The 27,556-nt window shown below is 39.2% G+C and overlaps 1 protein-coding gene across 5 annotated transcripts in view; it reads right to left on the bottom strand.

Annotated features, from left to right (window-relative positions):
* PLEKHG1 (pleckstrin homology and RhoGEF domain containing G1) overlaps window positions 1–27,556 on the bottom strand; it is a 224,808-nt gene that overhangs the window by 27,620 nt on the left and 169,632 nt on the right. For all 5 annotated transcript variants that reach the window (XM_077896712.1, XM_077896677.1, XM_077896686.1 and 2 more), the window contains 5 exons: window positions 17,948–18,017; window positions 9,874–9,920; window positions 6,061–6,211; window positions 2,630–2,761; window positions 18–200 (listed from right to left, as the gene is read on the bottom strand). In XM_077896712.1, the coding sequence (XP_077752838.1) occupies window positions 18–200; window positions 2,630–2,761; window positions 6,061–6,211; window positions 9,874–9,920; window positions 17,948–18,017 (583 nt within the window). The remainder of the gene's footprint in view (window positions 1–17; window positions 201–2,629; window positions 2,762–6,060; window positions 6,212–9,873; window positions 9,921–17,947; window positions 18,018–27,556) is intronic.

Here is a 27,556-nt window from a genome sequence, read left to right as displayed (position 1 = left end):
CCAGCACTTGAACCTACAAGGATGTGAGCTTTGTATGTAAACGTGTCATCTCTCTTCTTTGTGATGAGCAGCAGCTTGTCAAAGAGGAAGAGTGTCCGCTCATTCTTGGCCCGCTGGATGCGAAAGGTTCCTTCGAGCACCAGTTCCCCATAGCTGGTCAGGTCTGGCCCCTTCCAGTTGGTGAGCAGACTCTGGATCTCCTGAAAAAGTGACCATTCTGTGTGATTAAAAGGGAGGTGGGAAGATGTGACAGCAAGGAAAAGCTGGCCCATTTGCTGAGTCTCAAGAATGGTGTCTAAATACCTATGATGGAGTCTAACGGATCTATTTGGTGTTCAATGGTGTCTAATGATCCATGATCTAAATCCACATTTATGGGTGCTGTCACTTATGGGTTAACAGAAATGAATCAAGTTGTTCACTGATGTTTGCCAATTACTTATTTCCATTCCTTGATAATCCATCTTCTATGGCTGGTGAACAGTAGTTATCTCTCAAAAGCTGGGTAAAGCGGCATCTGGGTGGCTCAGTGGTTGAGCATCTGCCTTTGGCTCAGGTTTTGATCCTGGGATTGAGTCTACCATTGGGCTCCCCACAGGGAGCCTGCTTATCCCTCTATGTCTCTGCCTCTCTCTGTCTCTCATAAATAAATAAATAAAATCTTAGAAAAAAATAGATGGGTAAAGAGGCCACAGGTATGTGATCTTCCAGAGAAGTTATCCTTCTTTTGACATTTTTACTCATATTTTCTGTGCCAAAACCTTCAGAACTATTCATGTGCAAACCTTCCAGAAACCGAAGTCCATACTACATATAAGTAACTCAGAACTAAAGCTTGTGAGAAATCACATAAGATACATCTTAAGAAATTTCCCGATTTATTCCCATTTATGTTGGGAAAGGAAATGAACTTTATCACCAGTGTTCTTAATGGTACTTGATAAATGTAAATAGAGAACTTTGAAGTATCCTTGGAATTTACTGTACATCCATATCAATGTTTTTTAAGGAAGATGACTTTTGTTTTTGAAAAACAAAAGTATTCACACACAGCATTTAATTAAGCAGCCCACAGGACAACCCAAAATTTCACTGGTTGAAAGTAGAAATGGAGATAAAAGTCTGAGCCAGGGTCTGACTTAGCAGTGTCTTCAGAATGCCAAACAGACTTATAAGGTTTTAAAAAAACCCATTTAGTCATTTCTGAATATTCTATGGATCCTATGTCCACAGAACATGTGGATGATGATGACACACTAAACCTTTTCTATTACAGAAACGAGACATGGCCTGGAAGATGAGAATGCTGTCTTCCCTTGATTTGTGAGAATCAATTGCATCACTCTACACCCTGGCTGTCTATAGGTAGGTAAATCCTAGAGTTTTGTTTAAATTTATGAGCTGAATAATGTATCTTGAGCTTGGCATACGCACCCTGCAGTGTGGAGTCACCCTGGGCTTTTAGGTCTCACTTCAGGCACACACAGGGCCCTGTGACCAGCCTCTAGCTCCATATGACCTTTTGTTTTTATTTAAAAAAATTTTTTTAAGGTTTTATTTATTTATTTATTTATTTATTTATTTATTTATTTATTTATTTATTTATTTATTTATTTAAGAGGGAGTGAGTACAAGCAGGGTGGGGAGCGGCGGAGGGAGAAGCAGACTCCTCGCTGAGCAGGGAGCCTGACACGGGGCATGTTTCCAGGACCCCGAGATCATAACCTGAGCCAAAGGCGGACACTTAACTGACTCGGCCACCCAAGTGCCCCATCCTTTTGTTGTTACATAGTGCCTCGGACATGATCATTGGCTTAACATTTATCAAATGTCTCCAAGGAGTTAGGGTCCAAAAGCTTGGTGTTGGAAGGAGTCTTAGCAAACCTCTTCCTCTTGTATGTCTTATTTTAGAAATGAGGACTCTAACATGCAGTGGTGAGCCTCACCGCAAGTGGAACTACAAAGAACCTGCTTCCAGCCTCAGCTCTCCTTTCTCTGAGGCCTTGCCCCACACCACACACATATCAACCCACAAGTTTGCATTAACTAGTGAGACAGGAAGTGAGGCTTAAAAACCCTTTCAATAGCTTAGAGAAAGTTGCTTCCAACAAGAATTACTTATTTGTAAATAACAGAAGATAAGGGCGTGGGAGACTCCAAGTTTTAACTTGGGTAATTGAAGGGGCCATGAGCAAACTATTAGTTTAAAAGTTATAATGTAACTTGTCTTAAATACCACGTTAAACAGTGATCAGTATTAGCCACATCCTGATCTTTATCAAGGAGACTTATGATAAAGATCATGGATGAAATGCAATACTTGAGCAGCCTTACTATCTGATTTGGAAAATTGTAGGGGCACCTGTGTGGCTCAGTCAGTTGAGTGTCTGCCTTCTGCTCTGGTCGTGGTCCAGGGGTCCTGGGATTGAGCCCTGCTTTGCATCGGGCTCCCTGCTCAGCGGGGAGCCTGCTTCTCCCTCTCCCTTTTGCCCCTTCCCCCTGACTGGTGCTCTCGTGCTCTCTCTCTAATGAATGAATGAATAAATAAATCTTAAAAAAAAAAAGAAGAAGATGGTAAGAAGTCAGAGTCCCCGCAGCACTGCCAAGTGCTGCCATCTCGAGGGCTCACCTGTAACCGGACTGCGTGTTCGTGCTTCCTCTTCATGTCGTTGATGTGCCAGGCTACTCGCTGCATCGTGTCTATTGCATCAAGCACCACATCATACCCTTCTGTGTCCTTGTCAAGGTGATTTTCTATTTCCTTAAAAAAAAAAAAGGAAATAACTAGTTTTTTTCATTTTTTTCTTATATGGCCAATGACAAATATGGCATCTCTATGATTAGTTCCTTGTGTTTTACTTTTGCTGATTTATTTACACATTATCATCAGGCTTTAAGAGTTTCAGATGACTTACCAGAAAGACCTGCAACAAAATGGTTGCAGGGATGAAATGGAGTGAGAAAAAAAAGAGGTAGATTAGAATTTCATGCTGAGGAGGATAAAAGAAAACATTATACAGTCCACTAAGTCTCATAGAGATGTTACAGTTATAATAGATATGAGAGTCACTATTGTGGTTGGAGACTGTAGAGCTTCCTGGTGGCCAATGTATAGAGTTCTCACACTTACAGATAGAAAACATACTTTTTTTCTTTCTCCCAGAGAAAATAAAACGTGTCACACGGGACCTAATATGTAACAGACTCAAACATAGAGTGGACATTAAAGTACTTCTATAGCAAATGCCTTTTCATATAGTCAAGGTTTTAAAGCCCAAATGAAGTTCATGAAAGACAAGTCTTCAGAGTGTTGAGGATGATCTCACGGTTCAAGTATTCTCTGGGGATCAACACTCAGCATTTGAGTTCCACAATCCCAGGGACAGGAAAAGGACATGATCTCTGCTCTAATTCTTTCCAGCACATTAGACACGTGTCCCTAGACTCCTCAAGAGCCTCTGGAAAGGGACTGTTGTATCATTAATTCTTTACTCAAAAATAACTACCAGACAGCTGGGTGGTCAACAAACACTTATTAATTTGAAGCTCTCTCTCTTTAAAACAATAACAGTAACCTGTATAAATATGTAAAACAGTAAGAAGGTATTATAGCCAATTAAATCATTTCTAGGACATCTATTATATGCATAATCATTCAGCCAAAGGGTGGAGGTTGAATTTTATTGTATAACTGATGAAGGTTAGTTTCTTATTTTATAGTCCTACTTTGTAAATCTCTGTTTACTTTTACTAAATACTCAAGTTTTCCATCTAGCTAGAAAGTGGGAAGGAATTTACATTTTCTTCCTACACTTAAGAAAGATCTTATGAAACTGTACCACTAAAATAACAACTCCCAGGTAAGCTCCAGATCAACCTTAGATTAAAAAAAAAATTTCTTCTTTTGGTCTGAGAGGCAATCCTGTTCAACAACAAACAGACTCAGGAGTACAGAGTGTATTCTTGTGTGGATCTTCATGGATGGCTACACAACTTTGAAGTGATGTAAATGACACAGAAAGAACATCCTAAATCAACCATAAAAGCAAAAATACTTCAAAGGCAACCAGAAGTTAGTTTTTGATTAATCTAACCACTGTTCTTCATTACTAGTTGTTATGGATTGAATATTTGTCCCACCCCACCCCCCCAAAAGCCACATGTTGAAATCCTACCCTCCATTGTGCTGGTCTAAGGAAGTGGGGCCTTTGGGAGGGGATTAGGTCATGAGGGTGGAGCCCTCACAGAGGGGATTAGTGCTCTTTTTTTCCTTTTAAAAAGATTTTATTTATTTATTCATGAGAAACACACAGAGAGGCAGAAGCAGGGTCCATGCAGGGAGCCGGATGTGGGACTCGATCCCAGGACCCTGGGATCATGCTCTGAGCCAAAGGCAGACGCTCAACCGCTGAGCCACCCAGTCATCCCAGGATTAGTGCTCTCAGGGAGCCTCTTGCCTCTTTGCACCACATAAGGAAACGAGAATGCAACCCAGAACAGCCACATCACCAGAACCTCTCCAGACTGGTACCCTTGGTCTTGGCCTTTCAGCCTTCAGAACTGTGAGAAATAAATGTTTGTTGTTGAAGCCACCCAGGCTACGGTACTTTGTTATAGTGGCCTAAACTAAGACACCAGCTCCTAATTTAGAGGGTGAGGGCTATTTTTCCCTATTAATTACCTTTTTATAAGGATCTTGACTTGTGTCTCATGTGCTTAAATAACTGTCATCTTAGACTTTGCTTCTGATTGATGGGCACCTATCTAGAAGGCTCTATTTAGAGATTATCGAGACACACTAGTATTGAATGCCATATTAGCACAGTCCAGCAGAGATTGATCCTGGGACAGGTATTATTTAAGAATTTCTGGACACTGGCCTAGCAAATTCATCCCACTAATCTAAGAGGTCATTAGTATTAATTTAACAATTAAAATAATATCCCTGACTTAACAGGGATATTATGTGACTTAACAGGACACAAGATTCTCCAAACATGAACCACTCAGGCAAACGGACAAAGCTGAGAAATTTCTAGCAAAGTCGGACCGTCAGCATCCTTGGAAAGAAAACTGTGGATGTGTGTGAACTGAGCAAAAAGGGAATGGTTAACCAAGTTGGAAACCAGGAATCATTTAAAAAGAGATAATATAAATTGTAGGCATGTTGATACAGATAGGAGCTCTGAATTAGAACCTTTTTAAGAAAAGATTTTTAATGTAGTATAAAGATAATAAAACAAAAACAATAGCTCATTTTTATGGACTGCCTGTGAACTACAGTGAACATGGACGATTTATAGGATTTGAACTCAGGCAGGGCTGACCCAGAGTCTGGCTCCTAACCATTGCACTAGGTCTTCCTCGTGTTGTAAGAGCGGTCCAATCCTACTTACTCAGTGGAAATTACTTGCAACAAAACTTTCCCCTGATTTTATCTATTTCCTATAGAGGGAAGACAGGAGAATATGAGAGCTCTGTCTACTGTTGTTTCTAAAGCCTCCTTGCAAAAAAAAAATAAAAAATAAAAAAATAAAGCCTCCTTGCATTGTGTGCAAATAATGGGAAATGCAATAAGTACCCTGAAGCGATGCTAAACCCAGCTTGAAGATCATTCATCACACTACTCATCAGTCTTCTCCTTTCCCGACCCCTTCTCTTTGCTCACACAAAAGCCAATCTATGACAGATAGCTCTCCTGCCACACTGCCTACTGAATCTAGGCTCATGGAAGTAAAACACACACAAAAAAATCTGTTTTTCATTAAGAGGATAGCTCTCTGCCTGAAACTGTTCACTGCCCAGAGTGAGGTACTCCTAAGCCCTATCAGAATCAGAACTAAAATGAATCTTTTCACTTGGCTGGTGTCAATGGGGCTGCAGGCCCAGAATATAAATATCTCTAATTCCTCAAAGCAGATTAGTCCGTTGTAAAGTAGGAGTGTGGAAAACGTTTCCATATGTCCACAGCCTTTTCTGATATTTTTTTCCCCTAAACTTTATATATACACACAAAATTGCCATCCCCTGGAAAGTATTCAAATGCAGGCAGAAACTTACATGCAAAAGGAGATGATACTTGAGAATCCGCTGAACTGGTTTCAAGAGATAGGACCCCAAAGGCAGTGAGTGTTTCAAAGTTTCCTGACGTTCCCTGAAGAATTTGGCCAGCATCTTGTTCCGCATGCACTCTGTCAGCACAGCCACTGATCTACAAGAAGGATACATGCTTTTATCTAAATTGTAATAGCAGGATGGGTACTCAAGTTTTAAATGCCAGTGTAAGTGTAAATGCCCTAAAGTAGGTAGGGTAGCAACAGAGCTATAGCTAGACTGAAGTGCTTCTGGGCAAATTAGAAAAAGGTGTCTCTTTGGGTGGATGCATTGGAAAAAGGCACTATAGAAAGCTGGTAGCACAGGGACACATGGCTTCTAAGCAGCACGCTTTTTTTTTTTTTTTTTTTTCTAGGAGATGCAGTCCCCTGTCAGGACACACGCCTGGCAAAGGGATCTGAGTTGGATGTCAGCCCCCATCCCATATGGGCATCTGCACAGTGTTCCAACTGCACATCTGTATTCCATTTCCACAGGTCAGACTGCAAGGATGGGACAACTCTGGACGAAAAAAAGTTTTAATTTCAACTCTCCTTCTTCAGTAGAGCCAACCCCGTGCTGGATGTTTGTCACCCCCTCTGCTGATTGCCTTTGTGTAATGCACAAACTGCATGACACTCCGTGCAGATCTTCAGAGACTGTGGCCCACAGATTAACTTCTCTTTGAGAATCTTTTAACAGATCTCTCCAAAGACAGTTTCTGAAACAGCTAGAGAACCTCACTTGTTAGGGAGTGTGCCTCCATGTACTGGGAAAGTGGGTCAGGATTCCTTCTGCATCCCAGCTCCCCTAAAGGTAATAAGTATAATCCCCCTAACATCCCAGGGGAATAGTTGAAACAATGTTCATATCTTATACATGAAAGCAAGTGGGCTTGTGGAGTCACCACACAAGTAAATTAAAATCTTATGGTCTCATAACTTAGAAGAAAGCAGGTGGAAGTAATTTCAACCTCTCTCCCCCCAAGTCAGTAATATGTTTTCATGATTAATTTGGAAAATTAGAGCCAAACAACAAAATAAGCCTCCTTGGAAGGAAGTGAATGGAGGTCTCCTAATTAACCTATTAGAATCGCTTTGGTGCCCATCTGCTTTGACAATTATCTGTTCAAACGGGTTTATTTCCCCCATAAGTGGAGATTTCAAGACTACTCCCTATTATATAGCTGAAGGTCTTTTTAAAGTTGCTTCCAGGGTCAGAATCAGCTGCCCAATTGCCCTTTGGCTGTCTGAAGCCTTGAGCTCCTGCCCAAGGACAGGACACCTGCAACAAATTCAGAGCACACTGAACTCCAGATTCAGTGCCCAAGGAGACATCTGAGGACAATGACCTGACAGGGCCTGGGCCCCTCCTTGAGGAAAGGAGGGAGTGCCTGTGTCTCCTCACAGAGAGAAACTGCTGGGGCGTGACTGGTATGAAGAAGGTGGACATCTGGTCAAGGTGTGCCGGCGACATTTAATATCTCTAGCCTAGATCCCAAGGGAGAGGAAATGTTGTCAGATGGGCTGAAAACCTGGCGGTCTTGGCTTGTTAACACAGGGGAAAGGAGACCCGGGCTTCAGAAAGCAAACTGATTGGAGACAAGGGGACAAGAGGAAATATTCTATGAATATGAAAACTACACAGCTGGGCAAGCACTGGACATGCCTGCCTCACTGAGCATGCCTTCTGAGCATCTCTCTGCTAACATGTCTCTTTCCTTCTTCAAAGTTGAAGATATAAAATAAAAAAAAAATTAAAATAAAACCCCAAATAGGAAAAAAAAAAAAAAAAAACACTTCTTCCAGGGAACGGTTCTTAAGTCCCCTCACTGGGACTCACTACTCCTTTCTCTCATGTAACTTTAGCTTCTAGAACACATGACTGAGTCCATGTTACATTAATTTGTATTTATTGATTTGATCTTCCCTAACACCCTATTCCATGATTACATTTAGTTGAGTTTGACGCTTCAAAAAAACATAAAGCTTGCTAGAAGGCAACAAGGGATATTAGTTCCTGTTTTCTGCTAACACACAGCGAGCTTGGGACCATGCTTCACGGTGTTCTTGCAAAATGATTTTGCCTGTCCTTTGAGCCTGAAGCAGCCTCCTGTAGAAAAAGCTGCCTTTATTTTGTACTTTCCTTCTTACTGCTAAGTCAGAAAAATCTTAATATAAACTTCCCAAATTGCAAATTTAGAAATCATTTCCTTCAAAGGACATGTGTATAATGAAACTTAATACAGACATAATCCCCCAAACAAGACCCTCTAGTGTCTCCCATCCTGATAATTGGGTCCAGAAATTTGTTGATTCTTCAGAGTTCAAATGTTTTTTTTCCCTTCCCTTAGAAGTTTAGTGGAGAAGTTGAGGGCTGACTCTGATTTCTCTGGATTAGGGTGTGGTGCCATGCTGGATTTTAGCTTCCGGTTCACAGGATATAGTTGGTGCATCCTCCAATTTTCTGCTAACCTTCAGCATAGAGGTGGAAACAAATACTATAGGAGAGACCATTGCTTAAGTGAAACTGTGTAAACTATGGGTGTGTCTACTGATAAGGATATGGTGATAAATGTACTGACTGGCATGTAGGCTTTGGTGGTTTTTGTTTGGTTTTTAGGGAAACCTGGTAAAAGCACGGTTGGCCGCTACCCAAATAAATCATTACAGCACAATATCCTAACCAATGTTTAGAGAGGGAGTCTAAAATCCTCCAATGGAAAGTATTTGTACATAAGTCTTGGCCTTTGGCTTCATGCATTTGAATCCAAATTGGCTTTCTCTGGCCGCTTTCAAGTAGGGATCCCATTTGTCCTTCCTTGCCGAGGCAGCCTGGGGGAACAGCCTGCTGGTTTCTCTTCCAAGCGGATCCTGCCACCCGTTTCATCCTTAGGGACATATTTCTACCATAACAGACCACAGAGAATATAGCTCTTATCTTCCTGGCCGGTCCCCTAAGATAATAACTCAAGTTCTGCCGATCATGTGGGAAAACAGACAGTAAGAAGGCATGGGGTGGGGAGAATCACAAATCTTCAGAAACTTTACAGGGATGTAGTAGTTTGAGGTCTGAGGTTGGAGAAACTTCGATTGAAATCCTAGCTGAGCCATCCATTAGCTATGTGGCCCCAACAAACCTATTGGAATCTCAGTTACTTCATGCATACTTTGGTTTGGGGCAGGGGTGATGTTGAGGAAGCAACTGTTGAGAACCTATCATCACATGTCTGGCACTGCGATGGATGCTTTGCTTTTCTGCAATCCCCTGACATCTCTGGATTATTGTGCAAGTTAAATTCAATAACATTTTGCATTTATAGCATTTAACACAATGATCAGGACACAAGAAATGCTCAGTAAAAGTCTTTTGCTGAAGAAAAGAAATTATGACAGTGACTCTAGGCCCGCCCTCTTTCGGAGGTCATTATATTGTCCATATGACACCCTCTGAACATCCCAAAGCCCTCAAAACATGGCACACATACACGAGGTATAAAGGACAAGAATTATAGCTGAACACAACTGGTTCACTTAGTTTCCCCCTAAAGGACACCTCACAATCTTTTTGGTCTCTTTCACAATCTCCCTCCCACTGGCTCTGATGGGAGTCCCAAAACTGGGTACTCTGTAATCCATTCTCTGCATGCTGTGCGGTTTCTCCATGGTATTCAGTGCAGTGCCAAGCACAACACCTACCAGCAGCATATTGACCTGAAACAGGACGAAAGCACAGAGATAGATATATATATATATACTGCTGCATAGTGACAACATGTACCTTGGATAGTTAGTGCAGTACTGCGTGTAAATGTGGAACTCTTCACTCTGCAAGGAAACAAAAGAGACCTTTAGGGGCAAAAAAGCACAGGCATCAATATTCATTTAGAAACAATAAAAAGAAATATCATTCATACCCATATATTAGGCTCTCTCATCATGTGAACCTGTATGAGCTCCTATGGCAATTACCCACGCCTTTTTATCTACCTTGTTTCATACTAGAATCCATATAGACTTGAACTTATCTGAGTTCAATAAACACTTACTGAGCACCTGCTGTGTTAGGGGAATCTGAAGACAAAAGGGAAGAGGAGGAAAATAAGGTTTCTGCCCTAGTTATTTGTTGTTCTCCAGTGGATTTGCAATGTGAAAGAAAAATAGAAGTAGATAAAGTAATTATGATGGTAAGAACATGGTGGAAGTATGTGCAGGGCACAAGAAAACCGCTGTATTCTTTCAAGCCCTTGTGTACACAATTATCATTGCCTGCTGCCTTTCCCACTTCTTGCGTTGGATAGCCACGATGCATCCCTTGACATTGAATTTAGGCTTCTGGAGCTTGGGTGAGCCAACTGCTCCTCCTCTTGGCTTCCATAACAGCCAAATCTAGTAGCATTTACCAAACGACAGTGACATTTTCTCTGCATCTATGTCTCCCACTCTAGGCTGTGAGTTTCTTTAAGGTAGGAGCTATATTGTGTTTATCTGGTATGTATTGCTTTATTGAACCACCAAATCCCCCTCTTTTCTACTAAACTGAAAATTATTTGAGAGCAGGATTCATTGTTCTTATCAACTCTAAAATGGAATTACATTATGGAAAAGAGACATTATGTCAATTTAGTGGTATTTCATATTCTGCTATTTACTTTTTACTTTTTAAACCTATTTCATGCTAGATTCACATGTGACTCCAAGATAGGGACCTTTCTTTGTAACTTTAATGACCTTATTTTTAAAAAATTAATTTTAATTAATTTAATTTATTTAAAAGAATGTCTTAGAACCCTTCTGTTCACTTGACTAAGATTAGTTTAAAATTTTTTATTACAGAAAAACTCCAGCATGAGCATATTATATATATGTATGTGTATATATATTTATATATATAAATTTATATATTTATATTTATATAAAATTTACATATATAAATATTTATAAATATAAATATATATAAATTTATATTTATATAAATATTTATATATATACACATAGAGAGAGAGAAAGAGAGAGAATGGTATGATGAATTACCAAGTGTCTATCACCTGACCTCAATAGTAACTCATGATCTGCATCTACCTACTTCCTGTTTTCTCATCCCTCTAAAGCAAATTCTAGACATCAGATCATTGCACTTGTAAAATATTTTAGTATATAACTCCAACATAAGGACTTTAAAAAAGAGGCATCACCACAATGCCATTATCACATTTAAATGATAAATTTAAATATCACATTTAAATATTATGGAATATCATGGATGTTCAATGGTTACTATTTAAATTTCCTATCTTCTGAATTTTCTTTTTTTTAAATAGTTTACCTATTTGGACTCCAAATAACTACAAAAACCAACTGGTTGATATCTCTTAAGACCCTTATCATCTCTAATTCCTCCCTTTATCCTTTCTCCCCTTGCAATTCAGCTGAAGAAACCAGATAGTTTATCCTACAGAGTTTCTTATGGTTTTGCTGGTTATATCCCTATGATTTATTTTATTTTTATTTTTTTCTATGATTTCTTTTAATATGTTCCCCTTCCCCCTGCAGTTGTGAGGTTTAGGGGAGGTTTGAACAGACTTAGGTTCCATAGTTTGGCAGGAATATATCATAATTGCATTGTGGTTCCATCAGGAGGCACAAAATGTCTGCTTGTCTCTCTTTTTGTGATGTTAACCACCACTGGTAATTATTGCCTGATGTATTAATTCATTAGGAGCTGCCAGATGGTGATAGTTCTGACTCCACTATTCCTCCCTCCTTTTTAAAGCCAGAATCTTTCCAAAAAAGGAACTTCCTTATATTAGCTGTTACCCTGTAGTTTGGCAAAGACAGGATGAATGCTCAATTCTTGTCTTAATTTTCAAGATAATGCATTGGTTCTCTAGCATGCCGCAAAGGCCACTGCTGTGGGTTTTTTAATCACTGTGAATTCATGAATATAAACATACTTGATGAGTTTCAGTTGTTTTTAATCAATTATCTTTACTGATGCTGAAATGATCCCATCCTTGGCCAGTAGGAGCCTCTTCTTTTGTATTCATGACCTGACCTACAGACTCTGGGAGCTTCCTTGTTTTCTGGAATGACAAGATGTTCCAGATCATCTTGTACATTTCCTGCCTCACACTCATTCTTCACAGGGCCCTGATTCCTTTTGGGTGCAAGTAGTACTCGGAGACCACAGTCTGGGTATCAGAGATGGTCTTGTTACTAGGTTAGTCATTATTCCTAGGCCCTTTCCGTGGACAGAGTTAGGGATATGGTGTTCTTATTTTTTATTTTTTTAATTTCTTTTAAAAAATATTTCATTTATTTATTCATGAAATACATGAGAGAGAAAGGCAGAGACGTAGGCAGAGGGAGAAGCAGGCTCCAGGCAGGGAGCCTGATGTGGGACTCGATCCCGAGACCGTGGGATCACGCCCTGAGCCAGGGGCAGGTGCTCAACCGCTGAGCCACCCAGGCATCCCGAGGAATATGGTGTTTTTAAAACATAAAATACAATCCTGGTTCAAACTTGCAATTTGGATTTAGGATTACAGTGTTTTTTAATTAGCCTCATGCTTACCCTGTGTTTTCTGTCTCCTACCAATTCCAGCTCAATGACACTAACATAAATACTCATTTGCTTTATCCCACAATACTCAATTTCAGCATAACAATACCAACACCACCAGATTTGATATCATTACTGACAAAACTTAAAAATGTATTTGCTGTATTTTTTCCATAGTCCATTTTAAAATCAGTTAGGATTTCTTTTGTGTGATTATGCCACAAAGTGGCTGTATCAGTAGGCTCATCATTTCGTTTTGTTTTCAACTGTTGGAGACTGTCTTTTTATCTTTAGTTTTATAATTATGAAAAAAAATATTTACATGGCTTCAGGGGTAACTCTATAAGAAAATGCATATTCAAAGAAGTCTAACTTCTCTTCCTTTCCTTTCTGGTCTATCCCTCCATTCCCTATCAATGATTAATTTTTAATTTTTCAGTTGAGTCTTTTTAAAAATTTTTAATTCCAGTGTAGTAAACATATAGTGTTATATTCAGTTTATCCTTGAAATAATACAAATTTAAATATAGCATGTCCTTCCCCATTTCTAGATAAATAAAAATGAGTTATTTTGCCCATATTCTCAAACCCATATATGTCACAACTACTTGGAGAGCTTGGTAAACAGAGATGACTGGATTGCATTCCCAGAGTTTCTGATTCAGTAAGTCTGGGGTGAGCCTAAGAATTTGTGTTCTAACAAGTTCCCAAAGGATGCTGGTGCTGCTGGTCTAGAGAGCACACTTTGAGAGCCACAGTGCTATATGCACTTTTATCCACTCTCTTCCAAACCCTCTCAGGAGTATATAGAGATACTCTTTGTGATTTCTCCTGCTTCATAGTACTCCATTATGTGGATATACCATGATGTATTCTTTTTTTTAAGATTTTACTTATTTATTTGAGAGACAGAGAGAGAGACATGCAGGGACACAGGCAGAGGGAGAAGCAGGCTCTCTGCAAAGAGCCCGAGGTGGGACTTGATCCCGGGACTCTGGGATCACGGCCCTGAGCTGAAGGTAGATGCTCAACCGCTAAGCCACCCAGGCGTCCCTACCATGATGTATTCAAAGAGTTTCCTGTTTATAGACATTTGTTTCTATATACTACATATTTTTATGTATTATATATTTATACACATACATTTACTTATATACATATATGTGTATGTACATAGATGAAAATTTTCTATATATTGTATATGTTTATACATTGTAACAATTATTACTGTAAGAACAGCACCCCTTTGCATTTTTGTCACTGTATCTTTGGAACAGATTTCTGGAAGGAGGACTGCTGGATTACAGGATGGATTCAAATGTAATTTTGCTAGATATACTCAAATTCTCCTCCACAGGGTCTGTGCCATCCTATTCTTCCACAGTTAGAGCAGTGCCTCTTTCCCCATGGCCTCACCAACTTCATATGCTGCCAAATTTTCAAACCTAGTACTTTTTAAAAAACTTAAATTAGTTGCCAGTTTCCAAAAGTTAGAAGATCAAAATATCTTGATTTCTGGTTTCTCTTGAAAAAGTATAGATCCAGAGGGCCTGGTGCCCAGTTTCATATGATACTTATGTCCTCACAACATAGGTACTTAGGTTGCTCTAGCTCCCACCTGGGCCACTCATATGATATATTCACCTGTGTAGCTCTGAAAGCACTGGAGTGTCCAGCCCTGGCTCCATGGACAAGATGGGCAAAGTGATTTGCCCAAGGTCATCTAGTGAATTAATGTCAGATGGAGGGCAGCCGGGTGGCTCAGCGGTTTAGTGCTGCCTTCAAGCCCAGGGTGTGATCCTGGAGATCTGGGATCAAGTCCCACATTGGACTTCCTTGCATGGAGCCTGCTTCTCCTTCTGCTTGTGTCTCTGCCTCTCTTTCTCTCTGTGTCTCTCATGAATAAATAAATAAAATCTTAAAAAAAAATAATGTCAGATGGAGCCTTTCTCTGGATTTGCTCACACGCTCTGAGTTTCTTGCTTCTTTCCTGCCTGCTTCCTGCTGTATTTTCCATGGGATTGAATAATGTCAGGTTGACTTTCCTTAAGTTTAGGGACCTTTAGGATAATCTGAAATGCCAAACTTAAAAACAATGGTTTCAGGGGTTCCTGGGTGGCTCAGTTGGTTGACTGTCCAAGTCTTGATTTCAGCTCAGGTCATGATCTCAGGATCCCAGGATCAAGCCCCATGTTGGCTTCTCTCTGGTCATGGAGCCTGCTCAGGATTCTCTCCTTCTCCAAGGCCCTGACCCCCGCCTTGCACTATCTCATACTCACTCTCTAAATAAAGAAATAAAATCTTTAAAAAAAGGGGGCTTCAATGAAATATATATAAATTACATCATATACTTGACCTACAATATACCTATTCCTAATAAAGCCTCAAGACTTCTGCACAATTGAGTTGCTGTACATTTTGTGACATTATGGCCCTATTCCAACATTAAATTAGATTTAGATTTAAATCGGCTGTCTGTTCTCAATATAGAATCAAATACATCTGTTTGACCTTAGATTTATAAGTTCTGTGGACAATCCAAATAATGGTTTTATGCAAAAAAAAATCAATAGCTCCTAGTTCATTAATCCTTAAATGCCTTTTACTCAATATATATGCTACCCCAAAACCTTTGTAGAAGTTAATTAGGGAAAAAGAAGACAATGATAAAGAAATTATACAAAAATAGATATTTCCTTCTGATTCAAGTCTGTTAAATTATAATTAGAGATGTAACAGTGAGACATTTAATTATGAAAGAACCCCCCCCCCCCAAAAAAAAAAGAGATGGTTAGGGCTGGCCAATTGGGCACTCAGCTATTTATTGGTTGAATAACCAGAGTAAAGAAATTCATAGGATTTTAGGGTTTCTTCTGCCATGAGGTTCCTTTCTCTCTCTCATCCACACACACACACACACATATATATACATACACACACTTTGATTCCTGAGTTTTCCCTGGACACGTGAGAAAGGCTTAATATGTAAGTAGCATATGGGTGAGGTATAATGGACTTGAATTCATTCCAATGATATGAGTATTCAATGTCAGCACTTTTACGAGAATAATTTCAGTAAGTGGGTAGAGTGTGTGCGCACGCACGCACGTGTGCCTAGGGACCAAAGGGGGAAGGCCACCAATGGGAGGGTTGAGGAGGAGGTTCAGGGGAGGTTGGGTCTCTGAAGATAAACTTTTCTCTCCCTCCTAAATGCTGCCTAGGGTTGGCCCAGCTGGTAGTCCAGATAAAAGACAGAAATGAGGATGGAGGTGAAGGCAGGAAAGCAAAGAAACCTGCGTCAGGTATTCCTAGAGCCCTCCGAGCAGACAAATGGGAGCTGAATCAGCTGGGAGACAGCTTGGCCTGGCCACCAGGGAACTTTTATTTCTGTTCCCTCAAGGGAATGGCCCCCGCAACCCCTTGTTCTTTTATAAGCAGCAGGTAAGAGGTCCTGTATTCTCCTTTTGTCAGGAAGGATTTCTGTAACGTCCACATACCACAAAGCAAGGTCAAAGATGAACCTCTGTGTCAGCCCCAGTGATTCAGATAAAAGCAAAAGTCAACCGCCAGCTTTACCTCTTTCATTAATGGCCCCTCAATTAAAGCAATTTTCCATTCCTTCCCAGAGTGGAGCAGCTGGTTGTGTTGCAGAAAACGTAACATCTTCTAAATTTCAGGGTGCTGAGTGAAAAGCAGCTTGTGCCAGAACCAGACACTCTCACAGTTCCCTGCTTCCATGTGAAAGTGTGGAGTGCTGAAGTCAGTCTTCTAATTAAACTTGGCAATATTACAATGAAAAATAAGATCTGGGAGTTGGCAACGTGGCACATAAACAAACTTTTATGTGAATAATTAAGCCGGAGCTAAGCGTATGCTGGACCGTCTTTAATCAACTTGTGATTACAGTTACCAGTAAGAGCCCGAGTGTTTCCGATCTCTCCGATGTTGTTTAAAGGCTGTGGCTATTCTTACAGACCTCCTTTGATATGCTCGGCACATCTTTTTACCCGTTCTTCCTTCTTCCACTTTCCTCCTTTCTCAAATTCCTAACCCTTTACGAGAATTCATTAGGACACAGGCAACGTATGACAAGAATTACGTGTGTAAGCAAGTGTGTACATTTTACATGTTAACACGCCGACATCCACACACCTGCCCACAGTCAGGGGTGTTTGATATGCAAGCCCATCAACTGCCTTTAAGGGATCATGCTCCAAAGAAACCCAGAGTGTTACGTTTGGAATCAAAACCACAGGATGGATCTGTGGCGATAAGAAATGACCCTGTGAAACAAGTCCTGAGCCAGGTCAGGTCTCGGAGGTCACAGGGCACACTGGAGCTCTAAATGAGGTGCTAATTCCTGGTTGCTCCCCGGGCACCATCATGAACCTTGCTTAAACCCCTTACACTTGAAACCCCAACTGCAGAAATCACAGAACGTTTTGCTGCAAAGTAATTTCCACTTGACCTTTTCCAAACAAAAGCTGTGCCATGTTTAAGAGAAACTATATAGAGTCCTGTGGGCAAACAATGTAAAGGATTGTCTCATATGTTTCAGGGTCCTGGTGCAGAGTCTGAGCTGACCATTTAATAAGCTTGAAAGGTCAGATCCTTTTCTTCTATTTTTCAAAACCATGGATGCAGCTTAAGAAAAATGTGGGGAAACGAGAATGCATTTTTAAGATAAGAGATTAATTCTGCTTCTCTTTAGCAGCCCCCCATGATAATTATACAGCCTAGGCTAATGCCACACATATTTTTATAAAATACTAGATTCTAACAGATCTTTATAACAGGCCTTGAAATATTCTGTTTAAGTTTAACAGACACACACACACAGGCAGAGACATAGGCAGAGGGAGAAGCAGGCTCCATGCAGGGAGCCCAATGAGGTACTCAATCCCAGGATCCTGGGATCACAACCTGAGCCAAAGGCAGATGCTCAACCACTGAGCAACCCCAGCATCTCTGTATTTAAATTTTCAAACATTATTCTATTCTGGGTCCCCACTAACCTTAATTTTTTTTTCTTAGGAAAGATGCCTAAACATCATCCAGTAACTATACAAGTTCTAGGTCAACTGCTAAGTTAGCATTTCCTAACTTAGTAGGGACACGTAACACTATTTTTTTTCCTTGCTAGTGGAAAAAAAAAAAAAAAGGAAAAACAAAGAGAGAAACTTGTGGCTAACTTCATCTAGTATGGAACCAACCAGTCATTTTAACATTAAAATGAAAACAATTTGCAATCTGTGTCTGTCTTGGTCGGCCCAGAGGAATGAACTCTGCTTACCTTGGATACAAAACATTCTGCAATGGCCACAGGATCATTTTCACAGTTTTCCAAATCTTGTAGAAGTTCACTAATAAAAAAAAAAATAGTCAGAAAGTACTAGATTAATACGATGATTGAGAACATTTTATTTTTTTTTATTTTATTTTTTTTTAATTTTTTTATTTACTTATGATAGTTACAGAGAGAAAGAGAGGCAGAGACACAGGCAGAGGGAGAAGCAGGCTCCATGCACCGGGAGCCTGATGTGGGATTCGATCCTGGGTCTCCAGGATCGCGCCCTGGGCCAAAGGCAGGCGCCAAACCGCTGCGCCACTCAGGGATCCCTGATTGAGAACATTTTAGATAACAAAGAGGTCTATAGATTTATATGATGTTTACAAGGAATCTTTTTTTTTTTTTTTTTTTAAAGCAAATGTTTAATAGTGGTCAAAGCCAAAGTACACACTCTGGAGGTGGGAGAGCAAGCAGGCCCAGAGGTGGCAACAGTTACAAGGAATCATATTTAGTTGAATAACTGAGGACCTATTGTCATGATATCCAAGGCTTAGATTAGGGACTTGCTTGAGGTCTTGGTGCCCCAGGGATTTATTTATTTATATTTTTTTTAAAAGATTTTATTTATTTATTCATGAGAGAGAGAGAGAGAGAGAGAGAGAGGGGCAGCGACACAGGCAGAGGGAGAAGCAGGCTCCATGCAGGAAGCCTGATGTGGGACTCAATCCTAGGTCTCCAGGATCACGCCCTGGGCTGAAGGCCAAACTGCTGAGCCACCCGGGCTGCCCTGCCCCAGGGATTTAAACACAGGTCCAACCTATAACTCTCCCACCTAGATATAAGCCCTGCCTGACATTTAGGTCTTCCAGACAGTTGGCATTGTCTGTACTTATGTTCACACACACTTACTTACTCATTCATCAAACAGCTGTCTAGGTACCAAATGCGGGCAAGGCATAAGTACAAACACATCACTGAGCCAAATGAGGTATGATCCCTCAGTGCTCGGAGCTCAGAATCCATTGGAAGACTCCAACATTCCATGGAAGTTCACACTAACAAATTTAAAATTATAAACAGAGAGGGGAGCCTGTCTGGCTCAGATGGTAAGAGCATGAGACTCTTGATCTCGGAGTCATGAGTTCAAGCCTCATGTGGGACACAGAGCTCACTTAAAAAAAATTAAAATTATAAACAGAGATAGTGCTTAAAGGAAAGGAAAGTGCTCTATTTCCTCAGATGACAATCTATCTTATTTTTTAATGGCAGTAGTATTATTTTAAGTAAATGTATACTATTTCATTGTGTGGATATAGTATAATTAATGTGCCCAACCAACTTAGTTAAAATCCGATAAATAGAATTCCTGGGTCAAAGGGCATCATGCAGTTAATTCAGTTCCAATTGCACTATATATAGATTGTATTTATATATATATATATATATATATATATATATATATATATATATAATGTTGTGTTTAATTAGAGGTATATTACAGATTTAATAAAAAGTTAAATAGGGGCGCTTGGCTGGCTCAGTTGGTAGAGGATGTGACTCTTGATCTTAGGATTGTGAGTGTGGGCCCCACATTGGGCATGGAGCCTACTTTAAAAAAATAAAAAACAAGTTAAATAGTTCTACAGGAATTACAATGAAAACAATCTCTTCTTTTCTGTTTCCTGTTCTCTACTGCTACTCTCCAGAAGCATTCCCAACTTCTTGCTATTTCTGCTGTATGCTTCTATGGTTCTAAACATGCTGATATAGCATTTTCAGTGTTTTTCAATTTGAGATATTATTTACTTCTTAATTGCCCAAACTTCCCCTTGTCTGATCTCAATGATTTCTGTTATGAAATTTGATTAGATTAAAAGTCAGAGCTTACATTTTGAAGACTGTATAAATATTATTCTCAGCTGAGCCTGGGAGTGTACCATAATTACATTTCCTTTCTTGTACAACCATGTTTTCCCTGGAGTTAAAATTGTCTCTCTCTCTCTCTCTCGCTTAGTTTTCAAAGTACACATCACTAATTTATCCTCAAACTTTGTTCCGGAAGCATAACTCTTGCCTCCCTGTGTTTAAACATCAGATCACCTATTGGTTGTATTCTTTCTTAGCGATCTCGCTGCTAGGGCCCTTGGTCCTTCTGCTCTCATCTGAACAGGTTAACCTGCTCTCCACGCCTGCCAGATTCTCCCAACACCATCCTGATGATGTGCATCACCTGGCTCCTGTGTTAGATGCGCTGTTTCTTAGCTACCATTTTAGATGCATCCTTCTTTGGAAGAACACAAAATCCAAGGGCTGTCTGAGTAAAGGTAATAGGCAATAAATTTTCTGAGACTCTTCCTATTTTAGAATGTTCTCCTTTCACCCTTGGTTGATCATGTCATTGGATACAGAATTCTTGGTTGGAAATAATATTCTCTGAGTATCCGGGAAATTATCTGTTGCCTTATGAATTCCAATGCTGCTGTGAGGTCCAATAACATTCTGATCCATGATCCATGTTTCATGTGACCTGATTTTTTATTCTGGAAGCTCTTAAGAGCTTTCTCTTTGTTAACATAATTCTGATATTCTGTGATGGCTGATTTTGGGGTGAGTCTTTTCATGCACAGAACCAACTTGACTATTCGGGAAATGTTCTTGAGCTTCACTTCTGCTGGATTCCTGAGACCCCTTCAGAAGGTCTGTGAGGTCACTGTTTTTGTAAAAATTCTGAGGCAACATTGGCATTTTTACTTTCATTCTTTCATGACAGTACAGTGGACTTGTCCAGAGGTGACCTGGTTTGTGATGATGGAACAGAGGGAAAGTAGAAGAACACTTAAGAATCCAGCAGTTTTCTAGTAAGTCAGACAATAAAGAACTTTGTAAAAATGTAAACCAATTCCGATATAGGTTAAAATATAACATATATTTTGAAATTTTAACAATTTTTGTTTCCATTTCTATCACGGTAAACAAAATATCATACACAATAAACAAAACGTTTTCTGGGTTCTTAGTAATTTTGAAGCATATAGAGATCCTGGGACCAAAAAGCTAAGGAACCCCTATGACTAAATTAGGTCTTTGATATTTCCTCCTCCTTTTCCCCACCAACCTGGTCATTTTCTCTTCTCTCTTTGAAGCTCCTATTATTCACATTTTAGATCTCCTGGTGTGATACTCTAATCTTTCTTATTTTTCCTCTCCTATTTTCTATCTTCTTGTTTATTGTTTGTTTTCTGGGAGACTTCAATTTTATTTTCTGTACGCTCTATTGAATGTTTTCCTTTCTACTGCCTGATTTTTAATTTCAAAGTTTTTTTGAAAATATGTTCTTTAGATGGTTATGTTTCTGTTCTTATGAGTGCAAAATTTCTTCTTTCCAAGAATGATGATACTACTATTAGTTATTTTGGGCTTTTCTTTCCTGCTTTTTGCTCTCTGCTGAGCTCTCTTTACTCTGATCCTTTTTTGGCTTCTGACATTTATGTTAGAGGCTCTCACCAAATATCTGAGATCTTCAATTGTCCTTTCCTGTTTGAAAGTGAGACATGACAATGCAACTGTAAACTATGTGAGAAGTGGAGCTTTCTATGGGGCCCTCTTCACTCAAAGCAGCCTTTCTCAAACTTTGTGCTATCATGACCTGTATACACTCTAAAAAATTCTTTATCTGGATTATATCTATTGATATTTATTAGAAATTAACATTAAATATTTTAAAAATTAATCAAGTCATTTAATAAACCCAATACATGTAAATATAAATAATTTTTGTGAAAAATAGATTTTATAAAATAAAATTTAGTGAGTAGTAGTGTTGTTTTACATTTTTGCAAATCTTTAATGTTGACCTTAATGGAACACAGATGGATTCTCATATCTGCTTCTGCATTCAGTCTGTCACAATCTGTTGTTATTTTTAAAAGATTTTATTTATTTATTTGAGAGAGAGAGAGAGAATGAGCAGGGGGAGAGAAGCAGGCCTCCTGAGGAGCAGGGAGCCCCTTGCAGGATTCAATCCCAGGACCCTGAGATCATGACCTGAGCTGAGGTCAGATGCTTAACTGACTGAGCCACCCAGGCGCCCCTGTTATTTTGATTGAAATACTCAGAAATCAATCTAGCCTCACATAGATATGTCACTGGAAAAGAGAAGAGTCTTCGAAAAGCCTATTCAGAAGAGTATGGAAATTCTTCTTTGATATTACATTGAAACTGAGTATATGATAGTTTCTTAGTGATCTACTGGAGCCTGAAACCATACCAGTGCACTATACCCTGCTGCTTGAAAATCCATTGGTCTATCTTGCACATTGAGAGGATCTTTTATCAATGCATGATTTCAGGATAGTCTCAATTCCAAACATTCATTCCTAATATTCCTATGAAAACATTCCCATTGCAAGATTATTTTTACTTTGTAAAATACAGTTCTGATATTTGTATCAATATCTCTTACAAACAAATGGGTATGAATAAATTAACGATTGTTGAAATCTAATCATTGGAACCTAAACACTGGATGAAGAGAAATGGATGAAGAAAAGTAATAGCCAAAGAAGCAACATTTCTGAGCCAGTGATTTCCATTATTGGAGGATGGAGTGCTCAAGGTCTAGGTTTTGTGTCCAGGTCTTTCAATATAAATCCTCTTTCTGATCAGAGAAGAATTTTGAGCAGAATCCAACATGGCTTAACAGAAATACTCCCTGACAATATTTAACTTCCTGTGTTCTATATGTTATGCTTTAACTTCATTTCCAGAGTGGACTGGCTGGTAGGAGGAAGTATCTCAGTGGACCCACCCAGGTTCCAGGTATAGCTCACCTGTAAATGAATGACTGGCATTCATTGTTCAAACCACAGGGTGGGAGGGAGCTCAGACACCTTCCAGTCCAACCCCTAATTTTAAGGTGAGGAAATCATGGCTCATACAAGGGAAGTAGCTTACCTTAGTTTCCACAGCTAATAATTAATTAATGGCCACAGCTGGGGTTAGTATCAGGGCCATTGAATCCCATTCACATACTCTATTATAAACACACGTATTGAAAGATTTATTTCCTGACCCAACTCCAGAAAGCCAAGGGCTGGACTCTGCCTTATGTTGTTTTCGGTGGGAGACCTTGTCTACCTGGGAACCCTAGCTTGAGTCACCTGGCTAGCTTTCCTTCACAATCATTCTATAAAATAGGATAAACACTAAGAATGGGAACAGTGAGGAAGAAGTAATGGGATTTCTTTTGTGCTCTTGTCAGAGGGCCATTGTCCTAATGCATTTAGCCCACCATCTTGTTTGCTCTCCCTTCCATGGTAAGTATTGAAAGCCTCCATGCCAGTCATTGTTATAGGTATGGAGGTATGGGATAAAGAACATAGGTGAAAGCCCTGTCTTATGGTGCTTATGCTCTGATCGGGTGGCAAATGTTAATAATTTAAAAAATAAAAAACATAGTATCAAACAAAAGACAAGTATGGACAAGGATGTGAAAAATTGGAATCTTGGTACACTGTTGGTGGGAATACAAATGGTGCAGCCACTATGCAAAGCAGTTCTTCAAAAAATTAAAAATAGAACTCCATATGAGCCAGCAATAATCCAATTTCTGGGTATTACCCAAAAGAACTGAAATCAGGATCTTGAAGAGATATTAACACACTCACAGTCATTGCAACACTAATCACAATAGCCAAGATGTGGAAACAACTCAACCCAGGAATGGATAAAGAAAATGTGGTATACACATACAGTGAAATATTATTTAGCCCTGAAAAGGGAGGAAATTTGGTAATATGTGACCACATGGGTAAACCTTGAAGACATCATCCTAAGTGAAACAAACAAGTCACAAAGAGACACACAGTATGATTCTACTTACTTGAGGAATCTAAAGTAGTCAAATTCAGTGAATCAGACAGTAGAATGGTAGTTACCAGGGGTTTGATGGGGGAAATGGAGGAGTTGCTAATCAATGGGCAAAAAATTTCAGATAAACAAGATGAGCAAATTCTAGAGATCTGCTGTACAAAATAGTACCTAAGTTAACGCAAATGTATGGTGCACTCAAAATTTTGTTAAGTGGGTAGATTTCATGTTAAGCATTCTTACATAATAAAATCTGAAAGCACCATTTTGCTAAAAACAGAAAAACCTAAATGAAATTACAATAGAAACTCACGTACCATAATACATGATCACTTAATAAGAAACGTTTATGTAAAAATGATAAAGTATTGGTTTTACCTGGGAAAATGAAACAACACAACACAATATGGCACTCTACTACATGATACAAAGCAAAAAAGAGCAATGTAGGGAGAGCAACTAAGGCTGGATGGGGGTGGAAGAGCCCTGGAGCAGTCATGGAGAGCTCTTGAAGGAGGTGAGATTTGAGGGCTGAAAGAGAAAGTCATTTATGAAATCAGTTGTAGTCCAGAATGAGCTTGCTGTGCTGTGTGAGGTTGTAGAAAGGAAGCCATTGTGGCCGGAGTTTGGTGAACAAAAGGAATGTAGGAGATACAGGAAGAAGATTTGACTATAAAATAACATGCCCTATACTAGGGGAGCACAGATGCAGCCGGAATGTGGTATATATCAAACACTGAAGACGCACCATAAAGACCAGGACCATCCTTCTAGAGTTACAGCCCAAAGGTGGAGACCAGGTTTCCCATTGCATTAGTGTATCTAATGAACAACCCTACATGTACATTGGCAGGAAGGAGTGATTCATAGAATGTGTTTCATACTCAGAACTAAAATTAGTGTCATCCTACCTTCAGATTTTGGCTATTTCTCTTTTTCCCGAGTTCCAAATATTTCTCCCATTTTGAGTTAGGACAATAAAAAAGAAGGTAATCTTTCTAACTTGAGTGCAAGTCCCTTGTTTGGGTGTGCAATTAGAGGAAACACTGTTCTCTTTTACAGAACATATTACATGTAAAATGTTCTCTGACCAGCGATGTGAACTTGAAGGCAGGAACTCTATTTTGACCTTGAAGATTCTATTGCCTTACTTGGAATAAGAGTCAGGAATGGGGCCTCTCCCCTTCCGGTCTACAATGGACTCTGAGCACCACTTCCTTTCCCCACCTACATAACTAGGTCAGCTGCCATTTTAACTTATTGCAGCCACACGGGCACATGTTCAAGTGGGAACATAGTGGAGCAAGGTTAACAGCACCAAATGTTCCTATAATTTCACTGTTACATTAATCCTGGCCTTGAAAGTCCACTTGAAAAAAGCGCATGGGTAAAAATATTTCTACCATTGTTCAGAAGTTAAAGAGATTTTGGGGTTGGGAAAATGTACTAAAAGAGAAGATAACTTTCCCCACCTTCCACTGCCTTAATGTTGTATGTATCCCATGATTCACTTTCTAAATTACATTTCAAGGAAGAAAAAAAAAGGACTGCCCAAATAACTTTTTTTTTTTTTTTTTAGACTTGGACTAGATTTAGCTGAGTGTTTTATAAGCAGTGACTTGACATATGCAGAATAAAGAGAAAGAGTTAAAGGGAAAGGGAAGATTTTACTCTCATATTCTGAGGAAAGGAACTTAAGATGATTTTAATTTGCTAATTATTTTATTTTATTTTAAAGATTTTATTTATTCATGAGAGAGACAAAAAGAGAGGCAGAGACACAGGCAGAGGGAGAAGTAGACTCTGCACAGGGAGCCCGACGTGGGACTTGATCTGGAGACTCCAGGATCATGCCCTGAGCCAAAGGCAGACGCTCAACTACTGAGCCACCCAGGCGTCCCTGCTAATAATTTTAAAATAGAAATTCAATAGAAAGGAATGGTTTCTCTTTCCTCACTCTTCATTCGTTTTTTTTTGTTTTGTTTTGTTTTGTTTTTTTGATTTTAAGATTTTGTTTATTCATGAGAGACACAGAGAGAGTGACAGAAACAGGAAGAGGGAGAAGCAGGCTCCCCCCAAGGAGCCTGATGCAGGGTTCGATCCCAGGACCATGACATGAGCCAAAGGCAGACACTCAACCACTGAGCCACCCAGGCATTCCAGCCTCACTCTTCATTCTTAAAGATTCAAATTACGGTATAGGTAACTCTTCTCTATTCCAAGAGAAGGATGAGTGTACAATAGCCAGCATTTTCTTTAATCGGAAGTAAAAAAAAAAAAAAAAAAAAAAAGGAAAGAAAAATGTTTTGGGATTTTAGAAGCCTGTTCAAAGGGGGAAGTGGCTTCTTTTGACTGACCTAGTTTCCTGACCATTTAGGGATTTCTTCCAGACACCAAACCAGAGACTTAAATTTCTAGGCTATTGGGGGGATTATGAGAGAAGAGAGATTTGGCTACAAAAAGGAAAACAAAAATGAAGTATCAGATGCATTCCCAAATGTTTTATGTTGGAATATTCTGTGAAAAAAAAAAACAATTTAAATCTAGTCAAATACCAAAATTAAAGATAGTACAAGAAAAGAAGTTATGGGTTATGGTCATTTATGAACATGCATGGAAAATTTTGTAAAAAAATATGAACGAATCAAACTTATCAGGTCACAAACATATAAAACATCATGGCCAGATAGGGTTTATTTCAGTAATGAATGTATGATTCAAAAATAATACCTATTAATTTACTATATTATGAATAGAAAAAGTCATATGCTAATATTTTTGAAGGCAGAGTAAGCATTTTGAAGGCAGATTAAGCATTTTGAAGGTAGATTAAGCAAAATTCAAAGAATCTTTTTTAAGATTTTATTTATTTATTCATGAGAGGCAGAGAGAGAGGCAGAGACATAGGCAGAAGGAGAAGCAGGCTCCCTGCTGAGAGAACCCAATGTGGGACTCAATCCTAGGCAGGACCTAGGATCACAACCTGAGCTGAAGGCAGATGCTCAACCACTGAGCCACCCAGGCTTCCCCCCAAAAATTTAATATTCACTGATGATATCCTAGCAAAATAGGAAAAAATGTTTAGGTAAACCCCAGAACAAACATCATAGTTAATAGTAAGAGAGTTAAAGTATTCCTAATAATGTCAGGAAGACAATAAGGATACCAACATCAAATCAACACTGTATGAGAAGACCTGCCCAAACAATAAGATACAAAAAAACATAATGAGTAGAGGAACTATAAAGGAAAACAAAAATATTTCCTCATCTTCAGACTAGTGTCTACGCAGAAAATCCAAAAGGATTTAGAACTTAGAAAAGTTAGTTGGAAAAGCTTAGAAAGTTAGTTGGATACACTAAATCAGTAACATTCCTAAATAATAATAATAGTTTGAAAATAGAACAAATATTCTAGTCAAAATAACATCAAAAGGAATAATTTTTTAGAAGTTGTCTACATGAATGTGATGGAGAAATTATAAAACCCCATTATAGCACATTTAAAAGAGGCCTGATTGAAGAACAATATGTTTATGGATGGGATGACTCAATATTATAAAGATGTCAATTCTGCCAATATTAATTTATATTAAAATGTAGTTCCAATAAAAAATCCCAACAGAGTTCTTCATAGAACTTGACAAACTAATTTTAAAAAAAATCACTTGGGCAGCCTGGGTGGCTCAGTGGTTTGGCGCCTGCCTTCAGCCCAGGGTGTGATCCTGGAGACTTAGGATCGAGT

This window comes from Canis aureus, chromosome 1 (genome assembly GCF_053574225.1).
Source record: "Canis aureus isolate CA01 chromosome 1, VMU_Caureus_v.1.0, whole genome shotgun sequence".
In the NCBI taxonomy this organism is placed as follows: Eukaryota; Metazoa; Chordata; class Mammalia; order Carnivora; family Canidae; genus Canis; species Canis aureus.
Note: the sequence above shows the minus strand (reverse complement) of the source record. Positions and strands in the feature narration are given on the sequence as shown.